Source organism: Musa acuminata, chromosome BXJ3-4 (assembly GCF_036884655.1).
Source record: "Musa acuminata AAA Group cultivar baxijiao chromosome BXJ3-4, Cavendish_Baxijiao_AAA, whole genome shotgun sequence".
Lineage (NCBI taxonomy): Eukaryota > Viridiplantae > Streptophyta > Magnoliopsida > Zingiberales > Musaceae > Musa > Musa acuminata.
Window position 1 is genome coordinate 3,111,255 of NC_088352.1, and position 24,195 is coordinate 3,135,449.

Below are 24,195 nucleotides of genomic sequence, written 5' to 3' on the forward strand. Positions count from 1 at the left end.
TGGTTGTTTTATATTAATCACTCCAACCTTTTAATACATAGTTTGCTCGCTGTGAATTTCTTTACTTCTCATTTGTGACATCTGAGCTATTTCTTTTTTTTCCATTTTTGAAGTACCTTTTTTTTTAGTTCAAGACAGCGGCATCAGTTAACAGCAAATTTTTATTAGATTTAGGCACTATTTAGCTGACCAAATTGTATTAACCATGCAATAATACATCTGCTAAATGTCATCTCAAGAAAACTGCTTCTTGGATGACCAAACTGTTCATTAAGGAATTAATAATACTTATATAGAGTGATTAATTTCGCGTAAAACAGCTTCAAATCAGGATTAATGAACTGCACCATCTGTAGTTGACACACCCAAAAAAAATAAACATTTTCTAAAGATGGCTTCAAAACATATTTAGTACTCTCTCTTCATCAGTTCAAATCGCTGCAAGAGGTGTGTTAAGATAGATCATCGCTTATATGCTCTGAGATTGGCGCATTTGGCAATCCTAATAGTGTGTGCTAAAAGAGGCTTTTTCCTGTATTCAGTTAGAAATGGTAAATGATCAATAGAAATGGCAATTCTAGTTATGGTTATTGATCATTTACCATAAGTTGAACTTTATTTCTATTGATCAATAACCATAACTAGAATTCTTTATTAAATTTCTCTGCCGGAAGCGCCATGGATTCTTTCACTGCTTTCTTCGCAATCAATTTATGGGGATTATTATTGTTATTATGATGGGGGAGTTTCTACACACGCCGATCTCATCACACGGGAACCCTCCGCCGGCGGTGGTAGACGTCGGGAGTCCGACACTATTCTTTCTCGAGGTTTGCAAGGTCTTCGCCGACCACCGGTTTCGCTCGAGTCTCTCGTGGAGGAGCACGTCGGCATGCATGCGCACCTGCATGCCTCCTCTGCGACATGGGGCTCCCGCTCGAAAACGTCGACCTCAATGAGCTCGAAGCCTTCTTCTTCACCCTCGAGGATCATGCACCTGCTCTGTCGTCCGAGGAATCCCCGCCTCCTGGCCCACCGGCCGCACGTTCGAGCTGGGCACCTACTCCCTGTTCCCCTGTGCCACTTGTCCACCAAAGGCGTCATCTTTTCAGCCAAGACTGTGATCTAATTATATGGATTGATCGGTGAAGGAAAAATGGCTTCTCTTGAAAGATTTAATAAGATTTATAAAAAAAAATATAAATTTATTTAGTCAAAAATACTACCTTATATGAGCTCAATAATAAAAATTTCCTAGCCGTCAGATCTGTAGACCCCAACCCCATCCACCATTCGATGCAGGTAACCCCATCCATCCCCCTCACAAGAGCACGTGGCAAACAAACAAGGGTCGTTGTTATGACAGCGTGTCAAGATCATGGTCCTTCGTTGTGCTCGGACTCCCAAGATCGGACGGTACAGATGAGACGCTGCAAAAACGACTGCAAATCTAGACCGACGGTCCGCTCCTGGTAACGTATACCGCCGGTTTAACGTAAGCAAGGCGGGACACGATGGGCCCGTTCGGAACCCCGAGTCGCCCTCGCTCCTTTCTCTTAATCTGAGGCCCGACGATTTGGGAGTTTAGGGCATGGGATTCTCGTGGGTTGGATGTAGGAACGGTGAGGAGGTCTGTCCGATCCGGGTTGGGAGATGGGAGCAGTGTAGGCTGTGATCCGAGACATGGGTCTCGCGAGCTGGACGAAATTGGCAGGAGAAATGGAGATTTTGGAGTCGTACGTCCGATGGATTGCATCGATCTGCATGTTGCGGATTGGGTTTTTGGGATATTTGGGGTTTTAGAGCTCTGTTCTTGGGTAGTGAACGTTGGAAAGCCGGAAAGTTGAGATCTTTGGTGCTGAAAGCGTGGAAGCCTTGTGTAATAGTCGGTTAATTCTCTGCAATCATCTATAGGTTCACGGAAATAGTTTCCTTGACTGAGGTAACCGTTGTATCTGCTTCTGATAGATCTCATTATATAATCCTGATCATTCGATTCTGAATTTTGGATCTTTGATTCTTGGTTTTTTCCTGCATTTTTCCTACTTTGGCTTCTGTCATTTCGGTCTCAAGTTTTGTGAGCCTGTTGAACTATATGTTTCATTTTCAGGATGTTATGGTATCAATGAAGATTCTTTGAAAGGTCATTGAACTAGTAATGTTACAATTGTATTGGTCTTTAATGATGATGCTGCCTTGAAAGCCATATTCTCTGTTGTCCTATTCAATTCAAAAGTTTGCTCTATTAGATAACTCCCATCTAGGTTTTCTTAAACTTGTTATTTTGGGAAATGTACGATCTTGATGTCAAAAAAAAAAAGGCCTTCCTTGCTTTTGTTTTCTATCAGATTTGCTTTCTTAATCTTCTTCTAGTAAATTTAGAAACTTTCCGAATGCTGAACTTTATGTTGCAGTTTCGTTTGTTGTTTTTCTTTATAGGAAATGGCTATGCTGGTTGATCCTCCCAATGGTGTGGGAAATCAAGGAAAACACTACTTCTCAATGTGGCAAACCTTGTTTGAGATCGACACAAAGTATGTTCCCATCAAGCCCATTGGGAGAGGAGCATATGGGATTGTCTGCTCATCAATCAACCATGAGACAAATGAAAAGGTTGCTATAAAAAAAATTCACAATGTCTTTGGTAACCGTGTGGATGCGCTTAGAACTTTGCGTGAACTGAAGCTTCTTCGGCACATTCGACATGAAAATGTTGTTGCTTTGAAGGATGTTATGATGCCAGCCCAAAGGAGGACATTTAGGGATGTGTACCTTGTTTATGAACTTATGGATACTGATCTGCATCAGATTATCAAATCGTCACAAGCACTTTCCAATGACCACTGTCAGTACTTTCTTTTTCAGGTATAAGTAAAATTATACATACTACTAAAAAAGAATCAAGTGCACTATTTATTGTCCAATCTCTCATGACTTGGCTTGTTGGCAATAGCTTTTATTCCTAAGCCAGCCTCTCATTGTTTGGGTTCTCATGCCTGAGCCTCTTACTAAAAAAGAATCATTAGATTTTTTCCCCTCAACCATGATAGTATTATAAAGCCAATTTCTTATTGCTTGATGACTTTGCTTTTTATTCATGAGCTGTTGTGTTATGTCTTGGCTTCTTCTAGACTAAAAGTTTCTTGGCTTCTTCTCCACTAAAAGTGTCTTGGCTTCTCACGTATTCATATGCCAGTTACTTATGCTTAGCTTCCTCTTGAGAAAGCTCTTATGGTTCATCTTCCTCATAAATCAACCTCTTATGTCTCGACTTGATATCTTAGCTTTTTATGCATAAGTCAATCTCCTATGACTTGGATCCATAAATTGCCTCCTCCTCAACGAGTTGATTTTTTATAGTTTGTCTTTGTCATTAGAAAAAATTGTATTTGCTTCTTTATGCATAAGTCAACCTCTTCTGATTTGGATCTTTTATATCTTGGCTTTTTTTTCTCTAACAATAAAACCTGTATGGTACTATTCAGTATTCATAAGCTTCATGTTTATTACTTTTCTTCTTTTTTCTTGAACTGCCTTGAGAGTCTTTATTTTTTATTTTTGTGAGATAAAGTTACGGAAGTACTAATCACAAGCTAATATCTTCTGGCTTGGCTTCTTTCTTTGAATTGATATGGACCGATTGATTTTCTTTCTTTCCAGGACGACACTACCTGAAATCCAACTCCATGATGTTTTGACTGTTTTGGGGGATAATTAGGCGTATTTATTTATTATTCTCTTTTATAGGTTATTTAAGTCATGTATAGCCAATCTTGCTTGTAACTCCTAATAATATTTTAGTCCCACAAATATTGTACCAATTAATTGGGTGCTTTGATATTAGTGTTGTCTCGAGTATCGAAGAACTAAATGTGCCTATGCATTTTACTTTATCGTGAAGCGGAAATCTGAGTTGAAAAGAGTCCTTCGTGTTGTTATTCAGGTAGTTTTTAGTTTTAGAGGGATGTACAAGTAATTCCAACATTTTGTGGCATAACTCCACAATTACCCACTTTTTGAAGGATACAAGTTAAATTTTCCTAATGTATATGTATATATGCTTCATTGTTGTTTGGTTGGAGCTTTGGTGTAGAACCATAAACTAATCTACTGGCGATTAACCCAAGACAACTGGATGTTACTAGTTGGATTTAAGGGGATTTGGGCATGATTATAGAAGTTGCCTGAATGTATTTACTAGAGAGACCATGAACTAAGCATTCTTCCTTGCATTGAAATCTTTAATGTGATTCTAAGCTATGCATTGATATCATGATTGTTGTGTTATCCGAGATGATGGGACCATGATAGCTATTGGTTCTTGTAAGAAGGTTAATAAGATGGTAAGAAATATTTTCATTTTAGAGGTGACTTGGAAAATTTTTCTTTTCTTACAATTCTAAAATGAGGAAAGGAAGAGAGACCTAAGAAGACCTACTAGAAACAACAAATAATGATTTAGTTGATCTTAATTTAACTAAATGTATTGTTTTCTATGAACTCAATGATGACAAAAAATTCATGTAGCCAATCCCAAATAGTCGTGAGTCTCGTGACATTACCGATTGTTCAAAAATCTTGATAATGGATATTTTCTTTGTATTTTGCTAGCTCTGGCCATTGAACATTAGCAGCATTATATGTTTTTTTTCCTTTGCCTATTTAATTAGACTCGTGATCGTGTGATTTAAGAGATTTTTTGGTAAAATTTTATTGACTTTTTCTGAAGTTCCATGCCTGGTCATAGTTAAATTTTCTATACCCTTCAAATCATAATGGCCTTGCTATAGGAATTTTTATACTAGAGCGAATGATGATTTATTAGACAGTTTAAGTGACCACTAACAATACTTGTTTATGACGATCTACCTATTTATGGAATCTATCCAAGTTGATGATGGTATAGAATCAGCACAGAAATTCTCTTTTATAATTATTGGTGCAAGCTTGATAAATATCCCTCTTATAAACTTCATATACTGCTCTTTTACTTAAGTGAGATACTATTGAATTTCAAACATAAGGAAGATTTTTCGTTAATACTGATGAATTCCAACATTTTAGGTTCAAAAAAGAGGAATGTATAAGCTCAATCAAGCATTTTTTGTTGCTATTGAGTTGTTTATGTTTTGTTCAATTTTGACAGTCATTGTTGTGTACTTTTTTTAGTACATCACCTCAAACTTATAGCAGCAAAAGTATCTTTGTTATTTATGTCTGAGTAACAAAATTTAACATGAATGTGTCTACAACTAGAAAGTAGTTAAGAAACAAATGCTCACTATATATGCTCATTAATTTAAAGTTTTACTGAAGCAGCAAAATTGTTGCCTTGGAGAACACTGAGAGTCGTTGGAGTTCAACAGTCTTGGACTCTTGATATAATTATAATGTCAATTCTTTTGTGCAATGGTACATATAAAGAATTTATGGCTAGTTAAAGCCAATTCAAAGTTACAGGTTACTCATGATAAAATGTTTTAGGATTCTAATGATTGCTTATCTCTACTCTGGATTCTAGTTATCATCAAAATTATTATGGACAAAGATTAGACCTTATACCTGAAGATTTAGGTATTACTACTTTGAACCTTGTAATTATCACATGAACCTGTAATGTTATGGCCTTAGGTATAAAACAGCTGTGAAGGAAAAGAAATAACTAAAAGATAATGAAGATATACAAGAAGGATGAGAAGAAGAACCATAACAAGCTGCCTTAACAACATTATTGTCCTTATGCCCACAAGACTTATATACATAGTTTGAGCTTTGAGATCCAGAAAGAACATTGAGTATATTGCAACAAGTCCAATCGTTCTTGCATTCATACATTCCAATTAAGGTTAGGTCTAGAATTTTATCGATTTGTTTCATTTGTGGCTAGAGTCTCATTTATTTCATGATTGAAAAACTAAGCTGATTCTATTATAGGATCAGCTAAAGATATCAATGACCTGATTGAACATTTTGACTTGGCTGATGCAGCAGATAAGATTATCTCGAATTGGCTAAGATCAGACAATTTGAGGCAGATATTTGCCAACTTGACAGTTCCTGATATGTGTGTATATGTATTTATTGATAGAATTGGTGGTATGTATCATATAGGGAATGAGTAACTTTTCATTATGGAATTTCAAAAGGATCATTAATGAGATTAAATGATTAATATTGCTTGATTAGTGTTTTTTTTAGTTTTTTGTATTGTTACAGTCAATACTTTCCCCTTTGATACCACTGCTACTGAAATTTGAGATTGATAAAACCCTTTTGATTGGTCTAACTTCCAGATGAACAGGATTTTTTTATACTAAGTGATGTAGTAATGGAAATGGAGGTCAGAATATGGTGATTGAGAAGTAGGTCAAATACCAGATTTAGGAAATCATGGATGGACAACATTCTTCTAGTTCTTTTTTGTGTTTATAAATTACGGAAAAATATAATCAAGTAAAAGTTGGCAAAACATGGTATGTAGCTAGCTTTGCTGGGAATTATTTAATTAATCTAAAATGAAGGCACAATTGTCAAGTTATAGTTTAGTACATGCTTGTGAGTTCTAAGCAACTACTTTGTTTACAAAAGAAGAAAGGAGCAATATCAAGTATTGTCTCTTGCAGACTTGATTACTGGATAAGCTGAAGAAAGACTTTAAATGTTCATTGACTATAACCTAAACTTATAGACAGTTTTGAGTTTTAGATTATTAAGATTTGATTCTTCTGGCAGCTACCCTTTTCAACATCTTATCAGTATTGTTAATTCTGTAGATTCATTTTTTGGTACAATTTGTGCTCTAAATTCAGGTAGATACAGTCTTATGTTTGATGACAACAAAATATTTGTTTTCCCATTAAGAGAGCATCAGTTCTTTTCTGTTTCAACTTTTTTTGCCAACAAAGAAGTGCATTTGATATGCAGCCTGCATACTTTATCTCTATTTTATAAATGATGGATATGGTTGTCTTTTAATTGAATTGTCTCACTTGTTTATAGTTGCTACGTGGGTTGAAGTATATCCACTCTGCAAACATACTCCACAGAGACCTGAAACCTGGGAATCTTCTTGTTAATGCTAATTGTGATTTGAAGATTTGTGATTTTGGTCTGGCTCGTACAAGTAGTGGGAAGGGCCAGTTCATGACTGAGTATGTTGTTACCCGCTGGTATCGGGCCCCTGAGCTACTTCTCTGCTGTGACTATTATGGTACCTCCATAGATGTTTGGTCAGTTGGATGCATCTTTGCTGAGTTGCTTGGACGAAAACCCATCTTCCCAGGCACGGAATGCCTTAACCAGCTGAAGCTCATTATCAGTGTACTTGGCACCATGAGTGATGCTGATATTGGCTTCATTGATAACCCAAAGGCCCGCAAATATATCAAATTTCTGCCATACACTCCTGGCATCCCTCTTGCCCATCTTTACCCAAAGGCCAATCCTTTAGCCATTGATTTACTTCAGAAGATGCTTGTCTTTGATCCATCTAAGAGGATTAGTGTCACTGAGGCACTGGAGCACCCTTACATGTCATCTCTTTATGACCCCAGTGCCAACCCCCCGGCTGAGGTTCCTATCGATCTTGACATTGATGAAAATCTTGGAGAAGATATGATCAGGGAGATGATCTGGAAGGAGATGGTTTTCTATCATCCAGAAGCTTCTGCTAACTGATAAGAATTTGTGCTTGATCTCAGAGAAGACTCCAAGCTTTCTGAAAATTTATAAAGGCCTCCTATTATTTTGCTGCGGCTGCTCTCTTGTTATGAGACACGCTCAACAGTGTAAATATTAATGTACTGTCTGTTAGGTCTATGCAGTTTGATGTAGCTCATGATATTAATGCTTGTATGACTTGACCTTGTTAGGCATTGAGACTTTCTTGGTAGCTGTGGTTGCCAATCTTGATGATCTTTTTGTGTACACATTGGATGCACATATGCAGATACAAAGTGTCTACGCTTGGGTCAGAACTTACTTTGGATGACCTATGTGGCAGGAATAATACTCTAGTTAAATCAATCTCATACTTTGGCTCAATTTTGCATGACTAGGTTTAGCTTGGTGTTACTATCGGTAATACTTAATCCGATGGTAATGTTATCTAATTTGTGGCATCTTTGGCTGATCTTTTTCTATTCAGTGTCTATTAGGAATACTTGCAGGATTACAACTGGAGGCTTCAAAGGCTGGTTGATGATTCGTGGGTATAAACATGAAGGTAACTACTTTCTTTCTCAAGAGACCCATCTATATAAGTTTTTTCTTAAATAATTATGCACAGGGAATGTATATCATTGACTTCAAATTTATGTTCCTGAATCTATTTAAAGGAGTTGTTGGTTTAGTTAGTTTTCTCTAAATGGTGTCACTAATTTCTCAAGATGTACTATGCCTAAGCATCCAAGTGAAGCTTGATGTTTTCTCTAATTGGAAATCTAAGAGCAAAGACAATCTTAGATTCATGAGGCCATCATGTCTAAAGAGCAAAGACAGTTAAGTTGAATGACACTCTTTTCATTATGGAGTATATGATGAATGGAAATTAAAAGGATGAATGTTAGTATCTATGATTTTGTTTCTTTTCTGTGGCATTGAAAGCAAGGATATGATCAGAATGGTGATTCCAAACCATCATATGCTACATTGCTTCACATGTCCTCAGAAAACCTTCATCACTAAGGTTGTGGTCTCTTCTTCTTTTCTCCCTGGAAAAGGTGAATGGAACACTGTGGCTTCAGAACATATCATGCATGCATGCTTAGCTTCCTTTGGGAGTTGATTCTTGTAGGGTTGGGCAAAGGATAAAGCTGTGGCTGTCACTGCCCCATGCTCTTGCAATATCGGGCACATGATGGTCACTGCATGGAATGGAGTGGAAGATGAGGTGGAGATGGTAGTGGCTGATAAAAGGTAAAAGAAGGCATTGCCCAATGCCTTTAACAAAAGATATTTAGCGAGGTAGGAGATTGGAAGGCCCTTCTTCTTTGAGGTGTGACATCAAACCTTTCAGGTGACAAAGGTCAAGTGAGGAATGATGTTACATAATTGTTCCTTCTGGCCCTTAATGAACAAGTGGCCAAACTTCTCAAGGATTCGGATCATCACCATTGTTGCTAGGAATTGTCCAATCTGCAAAGTCTAGTTTCAATTAGATACCAGTTTGCTGTGGATTATACCACAATTTGTAGGAAAGAGGAATACTTAATTGTCTAAATAAGAGAAGTTTTCATTCACACATTGTCCTAGAAAGTGAAAAGTAAAAGATAGGTACCAGTGAAAGAGGAGAAACTTGTCCTCATCTTTCTCTCCTGGCTTGTTCCTTGTGACAGAAATAGTGGAAAGGATATTATCCCATTGGTCACATCTTTTGCCTTTAAGTTCCTTTGCAATAACAAGATTTTTTTGATCATATCAGACCATCAAATGGATGACCCACATAAAAGAAGATCCATGCTTGTGAGATGCAGGTGCATTGAGCTGGTGCTCATCATCTGTGTGCAGTCTTTTTTCATATGATCACTAGAAATGAACACCCACCAAACAAACAAGCAATTAAGTTCAAGTAAATGGTGATTTTTATGTCTGCCAAATCTTATTTCTTAATTTTATATTTCACATTCTATGGAGTCATAAGCTGTCATTAGTATTTTGTGAATGAGAGGGGTCCAAGGAGGAAGATATTAGTGCTGAATGAGAGGGGTCTAAAAGGCACATTTGGAATCTCTTAGAGGACTGACATATTATATGTTATTAAGCACCAGAAAAGCTGGCATTGCCGACAAGGTTACTCCCAAGAACATGGAACATATTCTCATGGATAATAATAAGGTTCACCAATCTTCCTTCATCAGTGATGATTTGCCAAAACAGTTCTTTTGCTTTAAGCGTAGGCACTAAGAGAACCATATTCTTTGATCAGAGCATCATGTGCTTGTCTTTGTAATAATTTTGTTAGGTGATGATCTTGGATGACTATCCTTGAAACTGTAATGGTTTGAATCTGATGATCAACTTAACCATCTCTCTCTCTCTCTCTCTCTCTCTCTCTCTCTCTCTCTCTAACACAATTTTCCTCCTGCAGCTAATTATCCAATTTTATCAGATTTCCTCCTGCTAAAAGATTACTAATCATTCTTTCCCAGTCTTATGGAAAGATGGAACTTGCTAATTCTATCTCCATATCACTTCTCATTCTGGGGTTCATCATCTTAGTTTGAGGTTGAAAAGGATCAATATTGTTGCACAATTCAGATGTGAGATGAGTAAAATGAGCTTAAGGTTCCAAATCTCCATACAGATAGGTAGGTGATGATTCTTAAATAATTAATATTACTTTGTACTTAAGAAAAAGACAGTAATCTTCTCTTTGGTCTCTAGCATCAGCAACTCATTACTCTTGATATGGTTGGTATCAATCTTCTTAGTCAAGATCTCATATGATGTCTTTACCATCCCAAGTGTCAAACAACTTAAATGATTGTTTTATTTGCAACTTCCATCTACAACATTTTGATGGACTTATCATAAAAAAAAAGATAAGAAGAGCATTTTGTTGGCATGTGTATGATTAATTTTTTTATTCTATCTTTCATGATATCCCCTTCCCTAGCTGTTCCCTTTAGTGGGTGATGTATGCTTTGCATCATGTAGGATAATTTAATGAAGGATTTTGTAATACCAAGGACCAAGGACAAAACTAGTGCAAGATTGCTGCAAATAATAATACTAATAATAAAACATCAAGAGCTGTCTTCTTAATGCTTGAGAAGAATTATTATTCAACATCAACAATTTCATAGGAAATTGTTTGTCTTTTGTTGCCATTGATGCTTTTATTGTCATATCAACAATAAAGGTGTCCTTGAAAATACTTTTCATAGTAACAGTAGTAGTTCTTCAAAAGCTGTCTTCTCAATGCTTGAGAAGAATTCTTCAGTACCAACAGTTTGATAGGAAATTATTTGTCTTTTATAGTCCTTAATGCCTTTATGTAACAATCATACTCTTGAAAGTTCATAATAGAAATTTATTGTGTTCATCACAATAAAATTTCTTGCTCTTAAAGGTCACAGAGTAGTAGTGCCATGGATCTGTAGGCAGCACTTCATCTTGCTTGACAAGAAAACAACAATCTTCTTATAGTAAAAGAACAAATAAAGCCTGTTAGAATCAGATCTCAGTAAAAAAAAAATGTTGCTACAGTTCTCACATGTATTTGCTCCTTAGTATATGATGACCAATTCAAAGAAGTGTGTCTTATGAAAAGATGTCCTTGAAAATACTGTGTTTTATAAAATTAAAAGGAAACTTCACCTCTGAGTTATCAGTATAATCAATAATTAGGATCATCTGATAGTATTTTCCATGATATACTGCAGTCAGCAGTCCACATGCTAAGCAGAAACATTGCCTTCTGCTGTTCATGGTATTCATAAGACTGCATGGCTATGTACTTAATACCTGTAAAAAACCCAGGCTTCAAAGAAATATAGAATGCAAAGAAGCTCCTGTCCTCATCCCAAGTGATACAAGTTGGCAACAGGCCATCCCCATGCCTCTGAGGCACAAGCACATGGTTGTCTTGTGGGGCATAGCCTGGTATCTTTTAACTTGGAAACACCTGACCTTCACACCATCAAGTTTAGATGGTTTGCAGTGAAAAAAGAAAAAATCATGATCAACATATAATTAGAAGATGATGCAGGCTCTCTTGTGAAAATAGAGCTTCAGAAAGGAAAAGAAAAATACCCTGTAAAGTATGCTTTGAAATGCAAAGATTGATAGCTTACATGCAAATTCCAAAGACATATGGATACAGAACCCCCACATGTGAGAGGTTTTTTGAGATGGATAATAAAACAATGTCATCAGCACATGCAAGCTTTTGACAGGTTCTGCACAAGATTAAAAGGATCAGTCTCCATTAATTTGGCTTCTCCAAAAATGTGAGCTTACTAATATTAGCAGTGTTGTCCAAGCACCTTTTTTTTTTTTCTTGTGACAGTGGAGACTTAACCCTTCAGTCTGAATGCTAAATTACATTGTAGATCTACCACTGACACTGCCAATGAACATGATATTGAGCAGCCATCAATCTTAATGCACAACTCAGGCCTCAAACTTGCCAAATCTATGATCATAAATACAAAGAAATGTCATTTAACTGGATCCAATGAAAGTTGAAACTTCTTTTATTTTTCTAGCTGATGTGGTATCTGATGGTTTTCAGACATAATCCAATCCTAATACAGATTAGTCAGCATGTAATGTCCTGATAAAAAAAAAAGGTCAACATGAATTACTCAAATTCACTGATAGAAAAGGATCATATGGTAATAGGTGGTGTACTATATGTTTTCTCAAAAATAATGGACTACTAATTTTCATCTTGCTAGAGCTACAACATAATTTACTTCATAAAATAGAGAAAATAACATATTAACTTTCATTTGTTTAATACCATCAAAAGTAAGGTCATAATTTATATATTTTTATCTTATAACTTGAGATCTTGTATTATTTAGCCAAGTTAAAGGTCTTCCTTCATGTTAGTCCCCCACCACACTACTGTGACTAACTCTATGTCCCCAGCTTTGTGTTTTCTTTTGCAAAGCACTAAATGAATGCATATATTGCTGTCCTTTTTCTCTTGCAAATAGTTGAAGCCAATGTGCAAAGCAACCATGAGCTAAAATTTAGTCTGATTCTGTTTCTGAACTTCCAGTTGTAGCTTTTGGCACATATACTGGGCTATGAAAGCCAAACATCCTTCCAATTACTCCTCTTGAATCCCACATAATCACTGGAACATCTTTAAGAAGCAAGAGTTTTAGTGGTGTAAGCAGGTGCAATTGTGATACCTGCTATGTTTTGAAGCTGTGGGGAATGACTGCAAAGCACCAAAGATGTAAATTAACCAAAAGAGTAAATAGCTACTCTTATATTGGCTTAAATCTACAGGGCAGAGATATTATTCCAACCTCCAACTCATGATCACCATACCATTAAAAATGTCAACAGTATCAGGGAGTAATTAATTCTATGGTCTGAAATGGAAGACAACCAAAGATCTGTCTCTGAATGAATATTTTAGGGGAGAAAGAATATACCAGAGGTTGCTTTATGATGCCTTTATGTGATGCCCACTTGCTTTCCCTGCTGCAAAAGGAGCTTTTGGTAAAAACTGAGGAATCTCACTATTTGTCTATATTGTTTCCCCTTTACCAAGATGTACTGTGGGAGAGGATGAGTCTTAGTGGACATTAACAATCATTTGATTGAAGGATTTGTCATCCTTCTGGTTAAAAGAAAACTATTATCCAGTATGCAGCACTGTTTAAAGCATTGCAAGCATATGGATGGGAGTCCTTTAATTCTATGAAACTCCATTTCTACCCTGTGATTGAATCAGATTGGAAGGACCACATCTCTCAACGACTGCACACAAGATTCCAATCTCTCTCTCTCTCTCTCTCTCTCTCTCTCTCTCTCTCTCTCTGTCTGTCTCTCTCACCAAGTTTTCTTATTGGATTTTTGTCTATATATTCTACCCTTCCCCTGAGCTCCAATTCCCTTTCCCCCTCTCCTCCTTTTCCTTGCTTGGCGATCTTGAGGTTCTGCTGCTCTGTTCTTCCGTGGCCTGCCTTCTTAAATTTCTCTTGGGTTCTCGATCCAAAATCGAAACTCCAAGAGCTGAATACTTTGTTCTTGCTGCTGTTCCACTTGTGTTGGGCAAAAGTCGAGTCCTTTGCGTCCACTTTGACTAATTTGCTGTCGTTTTGGGATATCTTCTGCTGTTAATTTCAGGGGAGACTCTGCCAAAATTCTCTTCAAAATCTGGCCTTTGGTTGATCCTCGGTGTAAAAATACGACCTTGCTGCTGAAATCTGCAGGGATTCTTCTTCCCAGTTGCAAGCTCTGATCTTTTTCTGTACTGAATCCTCCTCCTCCGCCTCTCCTTTTGTTTTCTTCACATGCAGCATCTGTTTCTCTTGATGTTTCTAATTGATGTCGCCTATCCTAAGTGAGATCCTTCTCTCTGGGTGTATGATAAACTCCACCATTCGACACAGAACCCATCTTGTTCAGTCCTTCTCCGTGGTCTTTCTCTACTGGTTCTACGTCTTCTCCGAGCTTGTTCTGAGATCCGAGCACTCGGGCCCTGTCCATTCTCTCATATAAGTACAATCTTCTTTTGCTAGCGTTGATCTTTCAGCATATCTCCACCCAAGATCTTGTCTTGCCTGAAGCAGCAGCACTTAAATCTATAAAAAAAGACTGCCGAGAAAGATCTCATTTTTACTGTAAAAGACGCAAAAAGCTTCCATGGCTTCTCCCAGTGGGACTTCTTCTGGGTCCAGCCTGCTGCTCCCGACCTCGGGCTCCGAAGAGGATCTGCATGCCCTGATGATGGACCAGAAGAAGCGAAAGCGGATGATATCGAACCGTGAGTCCGCGAGGCGGTCGAGGATGCGCAAGCAGAAGCATTTGGATGATCTGACGGCGCAGGTGAACCAGCTGAGGAAGGAGAACAGCCAGATCCTGTCATCCCTCACCCTCACCACGCAGCAGTGTTTCGCTGTGGAGGCCGACAACTCCGTTCTGCGCACCCAAACCATGGAGCTCACCAACAGGCTGCAATCCCTCAATGAGATCCTTCTCTTCTTGAACGGAAGCAACACCATCGCCCGCAATGGCTTCCTCATCAGTCCATGGAGCTCCACGTGCACGAACCAGCCCATCATGGCTTCAGCAGCAGACAACCTGCTTCAGCATTGATAGATAAGAAGCCATGGATTGCTGTCAAAGGCGGGCTGGTAGCTCTGCTGTTGCTAGCTGTGCTTCTCAGTGAGGACGACTTTTTGTCTATCTTGGTATCTATTGTACTTTTGTGTGTTTGGGTTGAATGCGGTCAAGATATTTAAGCCCTTTGGAGCTTCAAAGTGCCCAAAGTAATGTGACCTTTCGAGTGTCTTTTAACTATTAAGACTCTTAGTTTTATGCCAAGTGTGTCTGATCAGTAACTATAATATATGGTAGTGACTATGGTTTTACTAGATGTGACCATTGATGGCAGCATGAAGACTATAGAAAATGATTTGAATGGTTAGGCCCAGGGCGAAGAAGCTTCAAGAATTCCTTCATGAAGAGAGAGTAGACATCTCAATCAATGAGCTGAAAGAAAAGGTTTTCTTGCATTCCTACCGTGCACATTAATATCAGTCCATCATTGTTGCTCATGTCTGCCCTTCCCCACTCCCTCACTGCACACCTCCATGGTATCCGATGGTACGCTCACAAGCCCATGCACATCGACATGACAACAAATGCAGACAGTAACAGTCGAAATACATGCGGTGAAAGGCCTTTTCTACTGCTGCATAAAGAAGATCGATGCTTCTGCCTTGTTCTGAAAAAGAGAGCATTAGATAAGTGGTGTTTCAGAAAGAAGTAAGAATCTACGCAGCATATAAAACGAAGCAGATCTCATCCGCCATGCACTTTACTAAGATCTGAATGGTACTGTGGTGTTGTTCTTCGGTAGAAGCAAGGCAAAAAGGGTGGTGGATCGACGGGCAACCGTATGGTTGCAGTAGAGCGAGTCGACTGTGATCATATGAAAAGCTCGATGGCGACGATGACCGAGATCGGATGGGAGTCCACAGAACCCCACCACTTGTGGGTGGGCCATGTTCTAATCGAATACTATCGTCTTTCTGGACCGTCAGATCAATCAATTATTCGAGTTCACGCTAAGATCGTCGACGATAGAATTGTTTCAGGCAAGAAAGACGTCTTCGTCTTCCTCCTCGTTATCTAATTTTATATTCTATTCCTTCATTTCAAGCATAAATAATGAACGTATTTTTTGTTAGTATATTTATTTATTTTATCGTATCGATTTTTAAATATACGAATTTTTTATTTATAAGGAACCGTCTGAAATATATAATTAAACACGGCGTCTAGAATCTTCTCAACCATGCAATGCGTGGCCACGTGCCATGACCACTTTGCATGCGTATCCAGACATGGACGTCGTCACCCTCTCCATGCAGCCACCTCTCATACGTGTCAACATCCTGCACCCAACAACCCCGCTGACGCACGTGTGCCCTCGGCTGGTGATCCACGTCGCGCCCGCGGATCCATATATCCCCCGCCCCCGGACACAAGCGCACACGGAAGAAGAGGAACCGAAGCTTACGTCCGACGAGAGAAGATAGGCGAGGAAGGGAATGGAGTATACGAGGGACGAGTACGGCAACCCGATCCGCACGGACGAGTACGGCAACCCGCTGCCGGTGAACCAAGGGTATGGAATTGGCGCCGGCGCCGCCACCAAGGAGCAGCACCACTGTGGCGGCACCGGTGGTCTTCACCGCTCCGGCAGCTCCAGCTCGGTAAGCCCACCTCTTCTCTACATTGATTCTATCGAAGCGGCATGCACCTTTCATTCTAAGGCGGAGAAAGCAGAGTACAGATGAGAAGAATTCCTGCTGTACTTGCATGCATTGGTTGAGGCCGTGGATTAACATGATATTGGCAGTCTGAGGACGATGGGCAAGGGGGTCGGAGAAAGAAGAAGGGATTGAAGGAGAAGGTCGCGGAGAAGCTGCCGGGTGGGCACAAGAGCGAGAAGGGGCACAAGGAGCCGGAGACCGGCACTGGCACTGGAGAACAGCACGAGAAGAAGGGATTGATGGAGAAGATCAAGGAGAAGCTGCCCGGCCACCACAAGGAGTAGATCAGCTGACATTGTGGTCGTAAACTTAGCCGTTTATTCCTTGTGTTGTGTTTATGTTATTGTCTACATCTTGTAAGAAAGTAGAAACTGTTCGTCTCCTTCCTGTTCAGACGTTTGGTCCTCCTGAAGTTTAAATTTAGAGGTTACATCCGTTTCGGTATTAGCTAATGATTTCTCCCGTATAACTGTGTGACTAGGGAGATTGGATTATATCCAGCAAAGATTAATTCCATGTCTAATGACCACAAAGTCGGATCATATTTGTTGATGTTAGCGCATAACTTGAACAGCTTGAGTTGAATGGATAGCAGAGAAGTTGATGAGAGTAATACAACTGCCATATTTAGAAGAATCTGACAGATACTTGTAAGAATTAATGGTTTCTTTCATGAAAGAATTTGGAAGAACAAGTAGGACTTACATTGATCACTACCACTACATAGTCGCACGAAGACGAGTATCACACTTGTATTCTGGAGTCTCACGCCCAATTGATCCACATACTATGGCAGATCCAGATGCTGTTGCTGCTGCTCGAGCCTTCCCCATGTCCAAAGTTCTCTGAAGCATCCAACACACTGCTATGATCCAATAAACCTGAGTTGGCTAAACCTTCATTCTGTCCAAGTAGATTAAAAGTCTGGTGCAATTGGCCGTATATGTCAACGGTATTCCCTACTGAATCCAAGCAATGTCTGTGCTTCCATCAGTGGGAAGGAGTCGAAGACTGGCTTCAAAGGTAACTGCTCAAAAGCAGCACCAGCACACTGAGAAATGTGTTCTTCCGGCCACCGCCACTTGTGCTTCTTCACCTCACTCGGTGGCTTGTGGGTGTTCGGGTCGATTCCCCTTTATCTGAGTTTTGTCTTGAGACATGAGTTTCAAAAGTTCTTGATATCATTATATGTTCTTCCGGGCAATTGTGACGCAATTTTGGAGAACCAGCAATCACATAACATGAGAGAGTTCGGCACTACGAGTTGGTCAAGAGGTCCCCTTCAAGATCGGTAGTCACCCATTGCCCAAAACTTCATGCAGGTTTATAATTGACTCCTCTTCTTGCTGAGAGAAACTGCCTCTCTTGAGGTCTGGTCTCAGGTAATTGACCACCTGAACCTGCAACTCTTCCCACAGCACTCCAGTCCGGTAATAATTAAGAAAAGAAGGCTCTGAACTATATCGAGGAAATCCAAGTGTAGAGAAGGAAAAAGTTCAGCAATAAGGAAGAGCTGAAACAAGTCTGCTCATTTTGGCACAGAACTCCAACAGCCAACTCCACATCTATTGATATGATTATAAAGCTTCTCATCTTCTTCGGGAGACCACAAGCCTTTCCTTGGCTTCTGCTTGAGACTGCAATTAATGCCGTCTCAGTATCTCTGGATGAGCCCCTTGGATGTGGAGAGGTCTGAGGAGGTTGGAGGATTTAAAAGGCTGAAAGCAAAGGATTTAAGTTCATTATGAACACAATATACTTAAGTTTGAAGTTGGATGAAGAGGTGAGAGAGAGAGAGAGAGAGAGAGAGAGAGAGAGAGAGAGAGAATGGAGAACAGAGAGTCACAGGAAGATGAAGCAATCAAGTGACTCTTGTGCAAGTCTCTGATGCTCTTGCATCAAAGTTTATGACACCTTCAGTGGCAGGAACATGGAGAAAAGAAAATTTCAAGAGGCTAGCAAGAGTTAGGAGACTTGAAATAGGAGTGATGGTAGTAAAGACAAAGCTTTAGGCTAGCTGGGAAATGACATTTTCACTAGCTGGGATGATTATGAAGCTTCATTAAACTGTATCACTTTTTTTCAAACAAAAAAAGAAAAAATAATAATAAAGTTGCACCACAAGCTCCTCTGAATCAGTATTTGGTATTTCATTCAACTTAGAAAGTAAATGAACATTCTTTGACAGTCTTGTACAACAATTAGAATAGTATCAGTCTCCACACACTGAGTGCTACAACATCTTCTAGAAATGAAAGGTTCCCTTACCTAAGAATTTTTTCTGTGGATATGAACAGATGCCATGGTCTCAAACTGTCACCCTGTTCTAAACATAGTTGATCATGTCAGGAATGAATGACCTGATCTTGGTGTTTATCTAAGCTCTGGCTAACCACCATAAAATATTTTCTAGTAATTATTGTGCTGGCCTAGATATCATTCTCTAGATATTGTGTCACCTAGTTGCAATTAGTTGGATTTATGGTGGCATAAGAAATCAATGGAAGATTTCTTTGAAAACCACACCCACATACACAATTAAACTAGTTATATTTCCAAAAAAAATTAATTATATGCAAGATCAACATTTTTTATTCTCCACCTTGTTTCAGTACACATAATATGCCAATACCACATCAATTGGCAAATCTGGCTGAGCATGCCAAAGGACCATTTTGTGATTTGATCACATCAAACCTACAGATGTGCCAGAAACAGTTAGTACATATGCTAGTCCATTTTCCCTCAGAAAAGAAAAGTGAAAAAAATCATTATATAGCTGCTTTTGTATGTTCCTTCCTTGTGAGAAGGAACATCATATTAGCTAGCTCCTCTTTGGAGTTACAGAAACCAGAGCTAAAGGAAACTACCATATGAAAACAAAGGCAAGACATTGTTTTATATTGCCTTGGATAGGGCTTGTGGCCTATTTTGAGGTGAAGATATACTTGTCCTATTTCTAAGTTGCATGGTTGTCTACCAACTCACATTGTTAACATCTCATTGATCTTCTATAGCTACTTATGGCCATATCTATATATATGGATTTCTATATTTTTATCCATTGAAGCTGATCTGTTGTAATGCATGTATTCCTCCTGAGTTCAACACTTGCAATGACACTATGATCTAACTTAAGATTGAGACACATATAAGGACAAATACAGGGATGTTGCTAGTTAATGCCTCATGCAGTAGTGAGATCTGCAGCTCTGTTTGTTTGTTTCCTCACTAAGTCACCAAGTTTGAATTGGATTTCCACAAAGCTGTTGAACTCTTACTGTGCATTAAATGTCAACTGAATCATCCTTCATTATGCTGGCTAAGTAATTTTTTGATCTGTTAATCATGGCCAGCACTCTATTCCTTTGATTGCCTCAAGAAATTAATCATGCAGCTCAAGTGTCAAACAGTCAAAACAAGTCTTTCATGACTTATTCAGTCTAGGTCCTCACTGTAACCACTATAGCAGAAGGGAAATAAACATTGTAAACTGTGCTTAAGTGGTGTCTATCATTATTGTGAAGATACACATGGTTATAAGCAGATGGATTAGTTGTTGACCTTAGCTTGCCACCTTAAGATGCCTCTGCAAATCTTATCTTCCATGACCAGAAGTTATTACCATGAAAGAAAGCTGGAAGCTAAAACAAAGAGCAGGAATGATACCTTGATACAAGAGTCATTGAGATAAACAGATCAGGAAGATCTTGTTTGCTAGTTGTTATCCATTATTAACTTTCTACAAGCTTAGAGCATGATTGACTATATTCGAGCTTCGATTTTGCTTTAGTATAAGGATTCTTATTATCTTTTCACTACTTTATTTGATTATATCATACATGAAAGCATGGTTTTTATTGATAACAAAGAAAACTATTAAGCTAGACTAATATGATCATCATGTCATTATTGTTGCTGTTACTTTTGTTGTTTTTGTTATCAATCTAAAACTGATACAACAGTTATTTGTTAAACATGCTGACACTAACGTTTTTAGTGCCATGAACTTTACTAATAATTTGGTAGCAAGTCTTCATTCCTCTGCTGTGCTTAAAGTAGAAGAAGAATCTACGAACCTGCCTGTTGCCTTCCATTCCGTAGTAGTGTCGTCGTCGTCTAGTGGTCCCTGTGACCAACAAGGAGGAGGCTTCCTTTCCAAGAAGAAGAGATCATGATCTGAGAATGACAAGATTAAGTAGAGGCTCTGCTGTGCCACTTGTCTTCCTCCATCCATCAACCCCAGGTCAGTGGTTCTTTTCATGCCTTGTCCCCTTTGTCCCATGGAAAGAGATGCTCTTCTTTGGTCTTTCGTGCCTTCAGCTCCAGGTGGTCCATCACAAGCTGCAACCTCCATCACTGTGTTAATCATCAGAGAAGACCAAGTTGCCCATCCATATACTTGTTATGTAGCAGTGCTTTACTGGATGGAAATAAATAGAAATTTCAAATATGATCCTCATCCATGGCTTTCATTGCTAAAACAATACTATAATCAAGTTTTGTATGGATAGAGACTTGTCATGTTTAAGGCTTGCAGATACTCTTTGCAACTATGGATGCAAGTTCTCTTCAAGAAGTTCAACTCTCAAACATTATGTATTTACCTACCAACAACTGAGAGATAGATGTCATTCAGATCTTGATTAGTTTAACAAGATCACCATATGTAGATCCAATTCCAAGTTTTAAGCATTCAGCTCCTAGTTATATGTTGTGATTGTTGCCCATGGAACTCACACCAAATCCAAGAGAACCAGTATGGCTGACTTTATCACTATCTTATGCAATATTCCTGTGATCATAATGGGGATTACAACTGAATTCTCAGGCTGATGAACTTGGATCAGGAAATGACACTTTTATCAACAATTTAAAGGTTTGTTTAAAGTAGTACAAGAGCTGAAAGCGTACATGGTCAAATAAACAGTCTGCTACTGATCTGAAGTATAGGAAGCAGGGTATAAATTAGTCAATCGATCATGGATTTTTATTCATGTGATTCTGAAACTAAATTTCTTCCAAAATTTTTAGATTATTGGAATGGTGAGGATACACAGGACACCAAACTGTTTTAGATAACCCAAAAGCTTAGGAAGCTGAATCATAGCTTCAAAACACTTGGCACTAACAAGTAGTCAAATATATTTAACAGGTCAAACAGGGAAAAAACAGAGATGGTTCCACTATAGTAGAAACGGCATAATACCTGACAATATTGAGTTGTAATCAATGGGACAAAAAATGCTTAACACGAATACACTCTTCTCTGTATGCCAAAGAGAGCACAATTAGGCAGAAGTTTAGAATCCATTGGTTACATCTGGAAAATAATAATTACCTCTATTAAGGCATTAAGAGACACTATAATACTTTCATGTTCACTCTTGAGGAGTCAAACTAATCGATGAGGCAAATGTAGCCGTAGAGTGTATCTCTTTCTACCAAAATTTGCTTGGCATTCAGGTTTCTTCCAAGGGCTCAAGCTGATTCTGTCATTTATGAAGAGGTAAGACATTAGCTTAGTACAGATGTTATTCCCCTTTAAGCTAAAGTGGTCTTATTTGCAATCAAAAGGGACAGCCCCAATCCCAGATGGCTTCTTCAGGGTTTCGCTTGACCTGCTATTGAGGGCTTCACTAAAGCTATATTCACTGAAGCTACACCAGACTTCCATTAAGATCGCTTCTATATCTACCACATCCCAGTAACTTTTGCAGATTATATGCCCATCACTTGTTTGCTGTAAGTGTACCATAGGGATCATCACAAACAATCTGCAAAAGAACATGGAAGCAGTCAGTAAATGGAGCTCAAGCTGCATTTATAAAGGGTCAAAGCATTTGAACCAATGTCCTCTTGGCACCAAATGTTTTGAGAATCTACCAAAAGCCGGAATATCACCTTGATGCACAGGGCATTGGATTGCCCATGAGGAAGAAATATTTTTGCAGCAAGTACCACATTTCATATTTGATTGCATGCAAGTCACTTGTGGCATGTATATGAGCAACTAAACTCTTTTATGTTACAAGCAAATTTGTGATATAAAATGGTGTATGTCATACTTGCATAGTAGTTTGCAAGTTAAAATTTTGTGCTCAGGTACATCCTACCACTTCTTATACCTCTTCTTCCTTTCCAAGCACCTGCCATCAGCTCCTCTAGCTCCGTTTCAAATGCAAGTAGCAACTGTAATCAGATAGTCATACAACTTCACCTATAAGTGCTAAGTATTTGCCTTTGTCTTAACCGATATATACGGGCATCCAACTTCTAAAACACGGATATCAAGAAGAGATTTTTAATTCATATAGCTAAGAAGAATGAGATGGAGGAAAATAAAAATAATACAGTATGCACACCTAGAAAGGCATTACTTGTGAAATAGATATATTGGAAACCTCAAGAGCTTCAAAAGCAAAACATAGACACACACAAGCATACACGTCTGAGGAGATATCCTAGTGTTTAAGGTGTTTTGTGTGCAGTGAAGAGATCTATGTGTATTATGTAATATCTGAATTGAATGAGTGAGAAAAAAAGTCAGAACTATGATCAAGTACACCAAACTTGTGAGAACCTTTGAAGCCTTCATTATGGTTATGAGTTCATTACAGTCAGGACTTTTATCCATTGCAAGCAGATCAAGGACAGACTATGAATCTTCTAAAACTGGGAAGAATTCCAAGTTCCAACATACTTATCTCTCGGATCTAATAAGTCAATATTAGATTCAATCCTTATCAACCATTCATCTTATGCCTTATACAACACTATCTACACCAATACAGATGACACTGGATTTCTTAGTAGAATTATTTTCCAACAGATAATGCTTTAGAACAAACAATCACTGACATCTCAATCCCTCACTCCTCCAACAAAAGAACAACTGAAAATGACGATTCCGCATATCACATTATCAGCCAGCATAAAAATCCCAACTTTATAGTCTCCACAGGTTGTCTTCGATCCCATTGCCGCCACCATCAATTAAAAGTAGCATAGACATACTATCGACCGTGTCTTGCAATCAACCGATTCCAAAGAAATACGTCAAAGAAACTTCATTTTTCGGATACTTTTTAGTTCCAGATAAGGGCATCGCTGAACCATAAACATACAAAGATGCTAAACAAAAGAAAACGAATTAGAGAGAGGAGACAAACACGCACGCTGCCCACGCTCTGGTGGTTGAGCTCTGTTATGGCAGACAAGTTGGTTCCCTGTGGGGAACAGAAGACACGAAAAGTAAGGATTTTGATCAAGATATACTCAGAACGAAAAGGAAACCAGAAAAAAATCGTAGAGTGCTTCTGGGCAAGAATCCGACGAAAGGTCGAAGAATTCTTGCGGTGACAACAATTGCCTACCGATTCGCTGTGTTATGACGGATAGAGAGAGAGAGAGAGAGAGAGAGAGTATCCAGAGGTGCTTCAAGGGGGCTCGAGCTGTCGAACGAACGGGGTCAGAGACGGGAGAAAGAAACCCCATTTGCCTTTCGCCCCGGTCCGGTTGTCTTGTCTCGACCCGACCGGAAAATTAAGATCCGGTTTGATTCGACATAAATATATATATATATATATATAAGATCGGCTTCTTTTACGATAAGAAGGCCTTCTTTGATATATCTCACTCCTAAGAAAGCTCCCACATAGTTAGGCGAGACAAAACCAAGTTCTCCGTCCTGCAAAGAGGAAGGAGAATCGTCAATGTTAAGTTT

The 24,195-nt window shown here is 38.7% G+C and overlaps 4 protein-coding genes across 16 annotated transcripts; 3 read left to right on the forward strand and 1 right to left on the reverse strand.

Annotated features, from left to right (window-relative positions):
* Positions 1–1,544: 1,544 nt before the first annotated feature.
* Positions 1,545–7,914, forward strand: LOC135636701 (mitogen-activated protein kinase 4-like). 2 transcript variants are annotated; one of them, XM_065148615.1, is made up of 3 exons: positions 1,545–1,942; positions 2,415–2,865; positions 7,000–7,914. In XM_065148615.1, the coding sequence occupies exons 2-3, from the start codon at positions 2,443–2,445 to the stop codon at positions 7,675–7,677; spliced, it is 1,101 nt and encodes a 366-aa protein (XP_065004687.1). In that variant the 5' UTR covers positions 1,545–1,942; positions 2,415–2,442; the 3' UTR covers positions 7,678–7,914. The 2 variants fall into 2 exon arrangements, with proteins under 2 accessions (XP_065004687.1, XP_065004686.1); XM_065148614.1 differs by having other exon boundaries at positions 1,546–1,942; positions 2,440–2,865.
* Positions 7,915–13,567: 5,653 nt separating this feature from the next.
* LOC103980140 (bZIP transcription factor 11) lies at positions 13,568–15,006 on the forward strand. The gene has a single exon (XM_009396423.3). The coding sequence runs from the start codon at positions 14,332–14,334 to the stop codon at positions 14,782–14,784; it is 453 nt and encodes a 150-aa protein (XP_009394698.2). The 5' UTR covers positions 13,568–14,331; the 3' UTR covers positions 14,785–15,006.
* Positions 15,007–16,184: 1,178 nt separating this feature from the next.
* Positions 16,185–16,916, forward strand: LOC135635598 (dehydrin Xero 1-like). The gene is made up of 2 exons (XM_065146787.1): positions 16,185–16,409; positions 16,556–16,916. The coding sequence occupies exons 1-2, from the start codon at positions 16,245–16,247 to the stop codon at positions 16,751–16,753; spliced, it is 363 nt and encodes a 120-aa protein (XP_065002859.1). The 5' UTR covers positions 16,185–16,244; the 3' UTR covers positions 16,754–16,916.
* A 162-nt stretch (positions 16,917–17,078) lies between these two features.
* LOC103980139 (uncharacterized) lies at positions 17,079–23,980 on the reverse strand. 12 transcript variants are annotated; one of them, XM_065146785.1, is made up of 4 exons: positions 23,846–23,980; positions 23,648–23,698; positions 20,549–20,828; positions 17,079–18,187 (listed from the first exon to the last, which is right to left on the reverse strand). In XM_065146785.1, exons 1-4 carry the CDS (start codon positions 23,964–23,966, stop codon positions 18,124–18,126), a joined length of 516 nt encoding a protein of 171 aa, XP_065002857.1. In that variant the 5' UTR covers positions 23,967–23,980; the 3' UTR covers positions 17,079–18,123. The 12 variants fall into 12 exon arrangements, 2 of the variants coding, with proteins under 2 accessions (XP_065002857.1, XP_065002858.1); XM_065146786.1 differs by lacking the exon at positions 17,079–18,187 and adding an exon at positions 18,194–19,166; XR_010495668.1 differs by lacking the exons at positions 17,079–18,187; positions 20,549–20,828 and adding exons at positions 21,718–22,246; positions 22,598–22,661.
* Positions 23,981–24,195: the final 215 nt, after the last annotated feature.